Source organism: Octopus bimaculoides, chromosome 7, assembly GCF_001194135.2.
Source record: "Octopus bimaculoides isolate UCB-OBI-ISO-001 chromosome 7, ASM119413v2, whole genome shotgun sequence".
NCBI classification, from domain to species: Eukaryota; Metazoa; Mollusca; class Cephalopoda; order Octopoda; family Octopodidae; genus Octopus; species Octopus bimaculoides.
This window is the reverse complement of record NC_068987.1, coordinates 74,055,713-74,069,024: the sequence shown is the minus strand read 5'-3', so window position 1 is coordinate 74,069,024 and position 13,312 is coordinate 74,055,713. Positions and strand designations below refer to the sequence as shown.

Genomic DNA, 13,312 nt, shown 5'->3' with positions numbered 1-13,312 from the left:
GAAAACACCCAAAGCTCCACGAGGCTCCGGCAGGGGATGGTGGCGAACCCTGCTGTACTCTTTCACCACAACTTTCTCTCACTCTTACTTCCTGTTTCTGTTGTGCCTGTAATTCAAAAGGTCATCTTTGTCACACTGTGTCACGCTGAATATCCCCAAGAACTATGTTAAGGGTACACGTGTCTGTGGAGTGCTCAGCCACTTGCACGTTAATTTCACGAGCAGGCTGTTCCGTTGATCGGATCAACTGGAACCCTTGACGTCGTAAGCGACGGAGTACCAATAACAACAGCAATGAGAGATTCTCCAACAACAATGCAGTAAATATCTTCAGTTTGAGGAGTTTACCCATGATGTATTTGTGGCCAACTGTCTGTTTAATGTTCTTTTACAATGTTGTAACATATGTCCTCTTTTCTTTTCCAGAGGAAATGTTGATGAAGAAGTTTGGCGTTTTCTGTTAACTGGAGGTGTGGCTCTGGATAATCCATACCCTAATCCAGCCCCTGAATGGTTGAGTGAGAAAAGTTGGGCAGAAATTGTGAGGGCTTCAAATTTATTGAATCTTGAAGAATTCATGACAAGTAAGGATTAATTAATCAATCACTGTGTGTTTAATTAGCTAGGTGGCATAATGACTGTAGGTTGTGACATTAGCAATGGAGACAGTTAACCTTTATTTACCGCATGATGGGCGATCACATGTGTCAGGAAATGAAATCTGCTACTTCGTGAAATTTAATAATCACCATCAAAATGTAAAGAGGATAACAACCTTCTGAATTTGATAGAAATGGGAAACAACAGTAAAATGTTCGAAGATGATATAAGATAGGGGACTGGCAGAATTGTTAGAACAGCAAATTGAATACTTTGCAATATTTGTTCTGTCTCTCTGTGCACTGAGATCAAATCCTTTTTGAGGTCAACTTTGTCTTACTTCCTTTTGGGGGTCAGTTAAAAAGAAAATACCAGTTGCAGGCATGGCTGTGTGGTTAAGAAGTTTGCTTTGCAACCACTTAATTTCAGGATTGGTCCTACTGTGTGGTACCTTGGACAAGTATCTTTTACAATAGCACTGGGCTGACCAATGTTCTCGTGAGTGAATTTGGTTGATGGAAACTGTTGAAGCTCATCTTGGATGAAAAAGCCAACTAGTTTAAGTACCTTATTCCATCAAAACATTAGAGACAGGGTTTCACCTTTTTATTAAGCCATTAGAGTCATCAAAAATGGAAGTGACTTTCTAGCATTCATGACAGTACTGAAATTAATATGACTCAAGGAGTTGTTTGATCTTGTCTAAAGTTTTCAGTAAAAAGTTTTGAATATAGATAAGTAGTATTTTTTCTCTCTCAAACTGGGTAAATGTTTTGACTTATCTTTTATAATTTTAACTGCTTAGTCATTATTGAGCTAATCTATTGGCATTTCTAATTTGGGGATTAATGGAGATAAATGTTCTACTGATTAAACTCACTTCAATTCTGGTGATGGAGAGTTTCATTAACCTACTTTTAGGGTGGGGAAAGAAGTTTTAAGGCTGATGAAGAGTGTTCATGGAGTAAGGTGCTTCCTGTTATTTTTGATTTTTAGTTGTGTGACTTTTGCCTCCATATTCAATCTTTTGTCTTTTACTTGTTTCAGCCATGCTGTGGCACTACCTTGAAGGGTTTAGTCAAACAAATCAACCCTAATACTTATTTTCGTGCCTGGTACTTATTCTATCAGTCTCTTTTACCATTTGGCTAAGTTATGGGAGATGTAAACAAACAAATGCCAGTTGTCATGCAGTGGTGGGCGATAAACACACACGCGCGCGCGCACACACACACACACACACACACACACACACACACACACACACAAGTGGATTTCAACACAGTTTCCATGTACTAAATTTATTCATAAGGAATTGATTGACTTGGGATTATAGTAGAATACATTTGCCCAAGGTGTTACACAATGAGATTGAACCTGAAACCATGCAGTTGCAAAATGAGCTTCTTACCCACACAGCCATGCTTGTGCCTTAATAAAAATTTTAAGGTTTATTTTCTTGTGTATTTTAGTGATGTTGTCTTACAGAAGTTTGTTGTGTCTTTTGATGTGTAGATTATATAGATTATTTTTCTGACTTGTCTGCTGATATATGGATATAAGCTGATTGTTTGAAATGTTTCAGATCAAGTGGTCATTGAGATTTTGGAAGGAATTGATTTGGTTAAAAAGAAAAAAAAAAATTCAGTTGCAAAATGTTTTTCAATCACAAATACTACTACACAAAAATGTAATCTCCACTATGACTGTTGGACTAATTGAATAATATAAACCTGCCTCCCTTGACTTCCACCAACAACCTCCAGACACTGACGCTCAACACATGACTTATACAAACCAAAGAGATCCATGAATCAGTAACATTTCTACCATCTTACTTTTCAGCAGTCATCCTTTTAAAGATTGAATGAGTATATCATGTATAGCTAGGGAGTGAATCATCAACTTTATACAAATAAATACATTCAACCTCTTGTTTTCATTCCTAACAATGTATAATGAGTACCTTTTTTATCATTAATAACTCTAAACATAAATATTTATATGTATATATTTGTCTAGGTGTCCAAGGTGACCCAAATCAGTGGAAGGAAATATATGATCATCCATCTCCACATACTTTGTCAGTGCCTTCTCAATTTAACATGTGTACTGAGATGGAATGCATGATCATCCTGCGATGTTTGCGCCCTGACAAAATGATACCAAAAGTGCAAGATTTCATTGTCAACAACCTAGGCCCTGCTTACATTGATCCCCCAACTTTTGATCTTGAAGGTTCTTTTGCTGATTCAAACTGCTGTGCACCTCTCATATTTGTCCTATCCCCTGGTGCTGACCCTATGGCTGCACTGCTCAAGTTTGGTGAAGACAAAGGTTTCACACAAAAGATACAGACTATATCCCTTGGACAAGGTCAGGTAGGCGTTAATACCTCCCTATGATCATCAGTATGTCTATAAACATTGTTACGATGATTGTTTACTGGAATTTATAATTGTGTATTTGGCCTCTCTGTAAACTTATCAAGAAATTTTAATCTCTCATTCATAAATGTAATGTATAAGCAAAGTATAGTCCTTTGACTTGTCTAGGAGTGCTGTAATTCCAAATAAGAGCTGATCTGGACTATGGTGAACCATGCAACCCATGCAAGTATGAAAAGCAGATGCAAACAACAATAATTGTAAACTCCAATAGAGAATATTCTGGTCTGACTACCAGATGATAGATTGTTTTCCCTCTCTTTGTTTTCATTCTATTTTGATGCAATTAGAATTATTATATACAATTGTTTATAATTTAAATAAAATGTATGTAATTCAAATTAAAATGTACTAGAAAGATTATTTTATACTCCACAGAGTACAAGAATTGCACCTAGTTCATGTTCTGATTAGTAGTAGGAAGAAAATGAGGATCCCTCAAGTTACATAGAAGGTTGCCTATTGAGTGGGGCAGTGACTCAGAATAATAACTGATAGATGTAGAGTGGGTCTTTGGTCATATTCAAGCAACCTTTCAAAAAATGATAAAATGCACCTAGTACATGCTGTAAAGTGATAGTAAGGGCATCCATTTGTTGAATCTAGACTGAAATGTTGGTTACCAATATTGGCACAAGGCCAGCAATTTCGAGGGAAGCAGGGCAAAGTGTTAAGTGGAATTTTGTCAGTCTTTACATTTTTTGTTCAAATTCCACCTAGGTCAACTGTATCTTTTGTCCTTTTGGGATCTATAAAATAGTACCAGTTGAACACTGGGGTCAATGTGCTAACAATTCTGCCAGCTTGCTACCTCAAATCTAGATTGGAATGTTGAATACATAGGTGAAATGTAAACTCTGCAAGCTGCAGTGCAGGTTGTCTGTCCAGAAGGGCTATATCTGTGATTAAGAACTGATGTAAAGTAGAAAGGTATCTTTATACCTCAGCTGCAGACAGCATCTCTTGCACAAGTGATATGATTAAATGCACCCAGTATACTCTGTAAGATATACACAAAAATAAAGTAAGCTGCTGGGGTTTGCAGAGTCATGGGACCTATGTCACTTGTGGATAGCAACAGTACTTAATTCTATGTGAAAATTGGTCATTATGCAATATAGTGCTAAGTGTTATGCAAAGAAAAATTACTGTTGTGTTGCCAATGTTATCTGCAGGTGGTGTACTTACTTGGTTTGTAATTGGAATGGTTTTATATATGTATTTATTCCTATACCTACACACTGACTGAATCTTAACCTCTTTGTTAAACATATTTATTTCTTTATTGCCCACGGGGTTGCTAGACATAGAGGGGACAGACAAAGGGATTAAGTCGATTACATTGACCCCAGTGCATAACTGGTACTTATTTAATCGGCCCTGAAAGAATGAAAGGCAAAGTCAACCTTGGCAGAATTTGAACTCAGAACGTAACAGCAGACGAAATACTGCTAAGCATTTCACCCAGCATGCTAACATTTCTGCCAGCTTGCCACCCTAAAACATATCGAAAGGTTTACCTTGTTAAACATATTGAAAGCTTATATCAAAATGTTGTATATATTGTATAAGTTGCATCTCTTTGATTCATAAGAATATGTACTTGATAAAAAGTTATCTTTCTGGTTCTTGAAGGTAATGTATGGTTTGCAGATTAGCTAGGCATTTCTTCTTATCAACTTCCTTTAATTGGGAGGGTAGTGATTTGGTTTCATTGTTGATGTAATGGTAGAACTTGACCTTTTATCATTTTTTTTTTAAATCTAGTATTGAGAGCAAATTGTACATAGTATATCTTGTTGCCAGATACTGCAGACTAATTGAAGAAGATTTGGTAGCTATTTCTAACAGACTGGTCAACTGCATAGAGGTTCTTTTGATGGCTACTCTCTATTGTATATTATGTTTCTGATACTATAAACAAGCCTGTTCTGTTCTTGGCTGTAATATCAATAATTTAATGTATCCGTCCATCTTGACTTTACTTTTTTAATGTTTTGTTTTTACTGAAGCATAATCATTGTTGTTGTGTGAAGTGTTGTGTTGCTATGTGATTGGTGGTGTTGTGAAACTGGTATTAATGTGGGATTAGCTGTGTTGTGTGACTGGCATTGTCGTTATGTGACAACCAGTGTGTGTGTTGTTGGTGTTGTCAGTTTGTGATAACTGGTAATGTTGTTTTATGCTTTGTGTTGTAAACCCTGCTACTATTTCTATCATTCTACCACCTACCTCACTAAAACTACAACTACCAACACTGCTACACTTTCTTTTTCTTAGGGTCCGATAGCTGAGAAAATGATCCTAAAAGGTATAACTGTTGGATCATGGGTTGTATTACAGAATTGCCATTTAGCTACAAGCTGGATGCCAAAACTGGAAAAGATCTGTGAGGAGGTATGTACTATATCATTTCTACTATACATTCATTAACAAACTGTTTTGATGCAAACTAATGAGGAACCTCTTTGTGGTCACTTGACTTGCTAGAAAAAGTGACTCAAAGACACATTGGATGCTGTAGTCTTAGATACATTACACCTGAACAAAAACGAAATGGTCAATGTCTTTGATCAAAGTTAGCAGTGGGTTAAGAAGCAACAACAACAATAGCGACAGCAACTCTTTTAATTGATCCTTCATCCATCCATCCATCCATCCATCCATCCATCCACCCTTTCATTCTTTCGTCCTTTCATCCTTCTACCTTTATAGCCAACTATTCTTGTGAGGGACATGATGAGAGCAGAGTTTTCAGAGGATCTTGTCAGAAGCAACCATTAACAAATGTTCCAACTGGATCCCCAGGCAAAACCAACTGAGGCTATGGATATTGTCCAAAGCTCCCACTTCATTTTCTACCCTTAGGCTTCCTTCTTGTTGGCCTTTTCTGGTAAATCTGTCTTGAAATTCTTTCCTCAGATATTCTAACCATATGTCCCTAATACCATGGCTGTGGCCTCTCAGTGCAGAGCAGTAACGGGTCAGTCTAGAACAATTTCTTGATTGTTAAACTCTGCATCTTGTTGAGTTACATTATTTCAAAGACCTTTTGGAGGAATCCCATTTCAGCTGCATTGTATTTACAGTCATATTCATTATGTCACTATCCCAAATTTCATGACTAGAAGTAAGGGTGGGTATGTAAAAGTAACCGAAAATAACAAATTTTACTTTTTCATCTACCTCACTACTTATGATTACTGAGGTGTATCATTGCACTGGTACCAACAAATGTTGCTGAAAGGATGAAATGGCAAAGTTGAGCCCAGAAGATTTGAACTCAGAGTGAAGAGAATTTGAACAAATATGGTGAGGCATTCTTTCTGATGCTCAAATTATTCAGCCAGTTTGCCACCTGTGTTCAAATCCCATCGAGGACAACTTTGCTTTCAATCTATTAGTGGATCAATAAAATATCAATCAAGTACTGAGTTGGTTCTCTTTACTTCTGTCTCTGTCTCTGCTTGTGATGCTTTCATAATAAACTATGCTGCATTTAGAGAATTCCATGAAGGACCACTCATAGCACTTAGCCTCTAAGAAACAGGAGTGACTTATTGGGAGGGTTTAGCAACAACTCATCTAGCTCGATACAAAAGAACTATCCAAATAAATCAGAGATGTTGAGCGTGGATGGATCGATGTGCTGTATGGCAGTGCACGGACCACCACTTTGAGTACAAAGTGGTGGTCCGTGGACTGGTGCTGGTCTGCGAGCCATCAGCTGCCGGTACATGGCACGTTTCCAGAAAAGAAAGAAGCATTATAAAATGCTTATGTAATATTGTATTATTTGTTTACAAAATATATATAAGATAAAAAAAATTTGTCAACTTTTATTATGTCCATTATATATATTGTTTCCAGTATAAATTAATATTACTAAGAAATATTACTGGTCCCCAGCACATTGGGAAAAATAAACTGCCAGTATGCCACATCAGATAGTTTGAGAAGCACTGCTGTATGGTACAGAATGGTTCAAAAACACAAAGCCATAGCTTTACAGAGACAGGGCAGAGGTGATCAAATTAATATCAGTAAGTAACTGATACTTATTTCATTAAACCTCATTGGATCAAAGGCAAAACAGGCTCAGTAAAATTTTAAACCAGAAATCTAGAGGTATGAATTATATACTGAAAGAAATCTAATTGGGTCATCTACACCATAATCACCTCTAAAAATAAAGGAATAAAACTACTAAAAGGTTATCCCGAGCCTACAAAAAAAAAACTACAATGTAGTCACTCAACTTGCTAGAAATAGCAACCATCGACTCATACCATACCATCTAAAAAAATATTGAAGGACACATTAGATAATACAGTTCTAAAGGCACTTAAAACATGGTGGTCATGGATAGAATTCTCTTTTATATAAGGCCTGATGAATCAGATGTTGACCTGGAGCTAAAAGGCAACACTGACAATAATAAAGGGAAAAGAAAATTGGACAAAGACTGAAGAACTGAAGTGAGAGTTTGTAACAGCTCCATCTGTTAATGGGAATTGAACTGACTACCTTGTGACTCAAATATGTTTCTGTTTTTGTGATGTTTTAAATATTACCTCATCTATCTATCCTTGTATTTTGTGAGCACAGGTAATTATACCAGAAAATACTCATGAAGAATTTCGGCTTTGGTTGACTAGTTACCCTTCAGACAAATTTCCAGTTTCAATATTACAAAATGGTATGTAGCTCACCGGTTTCATATTGTGTGTGTGTGTGTGTGTGTGTGTGTGTGTGTGTGTACAGCCAATTTCTTCTAGATAGATAGACAGGAGAAGAAAGAGAGAGAGAGAGAGAGAGAGAGAACTGCTGCCAGTATGATTGAAGATTTTAACTAAGGATTCTTAGTGAAAACTGTCACTGATGCCTCTTACTCATGAAGTTCACTGAGGATCATCATAGATGACCTTCATTGTGGAAATTCATTTGGCATCCACACCGAGAGCTCTCATTAAGGACCCTCACAGATCCTTTATCCAGCCACTGCATTATACTGTCTCCTGTCGTGCACCTTTTCTGCTATGATTGTTGTTGTTTTTGTTTCCTTCACTGAACATATCACTGAGTATGTCTCTTTTCCTGTTCTTGCTTCAGTCTCCATTATAGATTGGTTGCTACGTCTTCAACAATCTCTGTTTTGTTTTTGTTACAGGTGTGAAGATGACCAACGAACCACCAAAAGGTTTAAGAGCCAATATGCTTAGATCATTCTTGAATGACCCTATTTCAGACCTCAACTTCTTTAATGGGTGCAACAAGGTAAACTCAACTAGACACAAACTTGACCTTTCAGTTTCTTTTAAGATTAAAATGTCTATTTTCTAATCAGTGTCAATCATTAATGTACATATATAAGGTGCGGCAGAAATACCTTCCACATTTTAAACTTTCATCTATGTGTTGCTAATGAACTTATGCAAGTGCCGATGATGTTTTCATTTAGCTAATGAACAAAAACTGTAACCCTTTGTTTAAACAACAGTAAAATTAATTTTTCATAAATGTTGTTTCTTTTTCTTTTTGTCAACCTTTCAAATGTGGGAGGTATTTCTGCTGCACCCCGTGCAAAGGGGTCCTGAAAAATTCCTGTCTTTGGGTAAAAGAAAATGCTGGAGGATCAGTTAATTATGATTTTATTCAACATATTCCCCTCTCAGATTTATTGAGTTATTGCAGCAGTTTTTCAGTTTTTCTAAGCCCTGTAAAAGAACTTGGAAGGTTGGACCTCCAGCCAGGTCTTTCACAACACCCTTAAAGCCAGGAACTTTTTCAGCACCTCCTCAAATAATGTTGAAGATATAATTATAGTTCTGGTGTAATGCTGGTGTTCTAATGCTGTGTTGTACCTGTGTTTGTTACTTCATTGATCTAATATTGTGCTGTAGTGTTGAAGTTTGTTCACAGTGTTGCTGTAATGTTGCTATACTGTTCTGGCATTGTATTATTGTGCTGAAGCTTGTGGTGCTTGTTGAAGTGATGGTGCAATGCTTGTGAACTGTTGTAATGATGGCGCTTGTTGATATTAGTGTAATATTCTAGTGTTGTTTTAAAGTATTGGTTGCTGTAAAGCTTATGCATTGAAGTATTGGTGTGTTTATAATAGTGATTTCAAATTTTGGTAGGAGGTCAACAACTTTGGGGAAAGGGGTAAGTTGTTCACATTGACTCCAGTGCTCAACTGGCACTTATTTTATCAACCCCTACCCCCCAAAAGAAAATGAAAGGCAAAGTTATTTGAACTGAGAATGTAAGGACAAATGAAAATCTTATTTCTTTATTGCCCACAAGGGGCTAAACATAGAGGGGACAAACAAGGACAGAGAAAGGGATTAAGTCGATTATATCGACCCCAGTGCGTAACTGGTACTTAATTTATCGACCCCGAAAGGATGAAAGGCAAAGTCGACCTTGGCGGAATTTGAACTCAGAACATAACGGCGGACGAAATTCTGCCAAGCATTTTGCCTGGTGCAGTAACAATTCTGCCAGCTCACCACCTATGGTGGGTTTATAATACTGCATCTTATACTTATCTCCCTTCACTTCCTTCAGATCTTCCTTCCTACTTCAATGTATCCTGTCTCTTCCATTATTTCCCTCTCTCTTTCTTGCTTTCTTTCTTTCTTTCTCACATACACACACTCTTACCCCCTCTCTCTCTCACACACCTCTCACATACTCTTACCCTCTCTCTCTCTCACACACACTCTTTCTCTCTCTCACACACACTCTTACTCTTTCTCTCACACACACTCTTACTCTCTCTCACACACACACACTTTTACTCTCTCTCTCTCTCACACACTCCTACTCTCTCTCACACACTCCTACTCTCTCTCTCTCTCTCTCTATTTTATTTCTTTGTAATCTCCCACTATACATAGCATTTTCTTTGTCTCTCTAACATTCCCCCTTTATTTACCCATCTAACCACTCTTCAATGCACATCTCTCACTTCACCCTCAATAACTGTACATACCACATAAAACATCCATTTTGGTGCCATATAAAAAGAAATTGTGCTGGTGCCATGTAGGAAGCACCCATGCCAGCACCGCATACATGTAAAAGGCACCCAGACCGGTGCCATGTAAAAAAGAATCTATGCTAATACCATGTAAAAAGCAACCATGCTGGTGCTCATCTACGGCACCTGTGCCAGTGTCACACAGACAGCACCCAGTACACTCTGTGAAGTGAATGGTGTTAGGAAGGGCATCCAGCTGCAGAAACCATGCCAGAACAGACAACTGGAGCCTGGCCCAGTGCTCCAGCTGGCCAGCTCCTGTCAAACTGTCCAACCCATGCCAGCATGGAAAACCGACGTTAAATGATGATGATGATGATGATGATGATGATGATTACCTCTCTCTCATACTCTATCTCTTCCTTTCTTTTCATGCTACCAACAGCCAGAAGTATGGCACAAACTGTTGTTTGGTCTCTGTTTTTTCCATGCCCTTGTACAAGAACGACGCAGCTTTGGACATCTCGGATGGAACATTCCGTATGGATTTAATGAATCTGACCTGCGGATCAGCATGAGACAGATGTTGGTAGGTAGAACTTCACACACTTCTACATGTTATATATCATGCATTCCTTTGTTGAGTATGGTGTTATTGCTGTATTATCTAAGCTGTATACATGTAGAGATGTGTGTTCTACATGACTGTATGTATGTAGCATATCCACAGCTGTATATGCATATGGGTAACTTTATTATACTCTGTACTATGTGTGTACTTCTGTGTTATGCACTGTTGTATCTGTGTACATGACTGTATGTACTTAGTTATATGTCATCTACACTTGTATGTGTTAAACACTGCTGTATGCATGTGTAGTCGAGTGTGAACATAGGCAATTGTATTTCATATGCAGCTACTGCATGTATGTAGGTGTTTTGTGTATGCAGTGTATGAATGTAGTTATGTCGTACACTGCCACATGTATGTGTGTAGTTGTATATTGTATATGATATATGTGTAAGGTTGTGTGTTATGACTTTGTGCTGTCACCATGACTTTCTGTGCCAATCATGGCTCAACCTTTTTGTTACCATATTTCTATTGAAATACACTGCCTTCATTTCAATTAATTTTTTTTTTTTAATTTAAGAATTAAGCTGGTATTTGAAACATATTAACCTGAAATCTTGATGGAAGTTTTGATTTAGGTCATTTTAAAACAGCAAGTTTGTATTATAGAACCAGAGGCTTCATTTCCAGGATATGCTCATGTTTCACTCCCCGTCACCAGATCAGAAATAAAATGTGTCTTTATTGACTTAACACTTCCAGTAGACCAGAGTAGTCTTTCATCTTTTTCTTCTTCAAATCATCTACTGAGGTACTCACTCTGTGCACACTTTCTGATAACAGAGTCTTTCACCATCTTCTGTAATGGACTAACCATAGTCCACTTATGCAGCAAACTTGTGGATGATGACTCATCTGTCCATGTTAGCTGACAATTGTGCCTGCAAACATGGCGATTTGCTGGCAATTTGTGCTAGCTTTTTACAATTGGGGTCTCCCACTGTGTGGTTTGTCTTCAATGCTGGTTTCTTCTTCTTGAAAATTCTTCATCCATCTGTGCACATTACTCTTGTCAATAACACCGTCTTTGTAAAAAGCTTTGTTGCCTTCTGTAGCTGTCAGACAACTTGCATCGCTCCTTTGTCAACAACTCGATGGTTCACTGCTTCTGCCTGGAACCCACTGTTTGCTGCAGTGAAGAAGAAAAGAAAGAAAAGCTTCTACAAATGAAGAATTACTCTACCAATACATATTGGTGGAATCACCTATGTCTGTTAATAAAAAAAAAAGTTATTCTTGTTTATGCATTACTTTTGGGACATGTGTTAGATATTCATGTTTTGCACTCTAATGTTAGCTTTGCACTTTGCTATTCTAACTATATAATTATTGTTGTGTTCACCAGATGTTCCTAAATGATTATGAGGAACTGCCCATTGCAGCACTGACCTATTTGACTGGCCACTGTAACTATGGTGGTCGTGTCACAGATGACAAGGACCGTCGTCTTTTGATGTCAATGTTGTCCAACTTCCTGAACTATGAAATTGTCACTGAGACAAACTATCCGTATGTACACTCTATTTATCTGCTTTATGAGTTTATACCTGTATAGATAGCATGTATGTCTGTGTACAGTATGTATTTATGTGAAATATATATGTGTGTGTAAATGTGTTTTCCATAAAAGACTGGCAGTGAACAGCATGCTTGTATGATGGTGATGCTTGTTTACAGCCATCACTCGATGTCAAGACAAGGGTACACTGAAACATACACGTAATTACATACACATATACAGTCATCATCATCACCATCATCACCATCATCACCATCATCATTTAATGTTCATTTTCTATTGCATTGGATGGTTTAACAGAAACAGACTACACCAACCTCTGCTGTTCTGTTTTAGCATAGTTTCAGCAACTGGATGCCCTTGTGTTTGTGTGCACGTATGTGTGTGTGTGTGTGTTTATGCCAAGTTTCTTTCAGGTTTTGCCTACCAAATCTACTCACAAGGCTTTGGTCAGCTTGGGGGCTATAGAAGAAGACACTTGCTCAAGGTATTACACCTGTTTCTTGCCTGTGAGGAGTCTCCCCTTCATCTTGCTTCTTGAATGCAGTAGACATCTCTTTGCCTCCATTCCAGCACTCCTACAATCTATGCTAACCTACTTTTCAAACACCAATGGTGACAGCCCTAAAATTTTAAAACAAATTTGGAGAGGTAAAGTTCCCGTGATAGATGTATAGACTGATATCTGCATTCTGCATGCCAAAGAACAATGTTTGTGCAATTATTTACACATAACTAGATGTTTTCACCATTTAATTTTTTGTCTGCTCCCTCACCAATAAATTAACAGCGTAGATTTTGGTCCTTGTAGCATGATCAGTGGCAAGGAAACTAAACTTTGTTTGGCAGACATAAATAATTGTTGTTTGCAGTAGTATGACATACATGTTACACCTCAGCTAATATATATACACACACACACATATATACATATATCAGAGCCTCGTTTTCAATCCAGAGCCTCATTTTCAATCCAGAGCCTCGTTTTCATTCCAGAGCCTCGTTTTCATTCCAGAGCCTCGTTTTCAATCCAGAGCCCCGTTTTCATTCCAGAGCCTCGTTTTCAATCCAGAGCCTCGTTTTCATTCCAGAGCCTCGTTTTCATTCCAGAGCCTCGTTTTCAATCC

At 37.7% G+C, this 13,312-nt stretch overlaps 1 protein-coding gene across 2 annotated transcripts in view; it reads left to right on the top strand.

Annotated features, from left to right (window-relative positions):
• Positions 1-13,312, top strand: part of LOC106876428 (dynein axonemal heavy chain 3) — a 158,633-nt gene that overhangs the window by 124,094 nt on the left and 21,227 nt on the right. For both annotated transcript variants that reach the window (XM_052969758.1, XM_052969757.1), the window contains 7 exons: positions 427-584; positions 2,623-2,981; positions 5,328-5,444; positions 7,656-7,746; positions 8,218-8,324; positions 10,478-10,621; positions 12,012-12,175. In XM_052969758.1, coding sequence (XP_052825718.1) covers positions 427-584; positions 2,623-2,981; positions 5,328-5,444; positions 7,656-7,746; positions 8,218-8,324; positions 10,478-10,621; positions 12,012-12,175 — 1,140 coding nt within the window. The remainder of the gene's footprint in view (positions 1-426; positions 585-2,622; positions 2,982-5,327; positions 5,445-7,655; positions 7,747-8,217; positions 8,325-10,477; positions 10,622-12,011; positions 12,176-13,312) is intronic.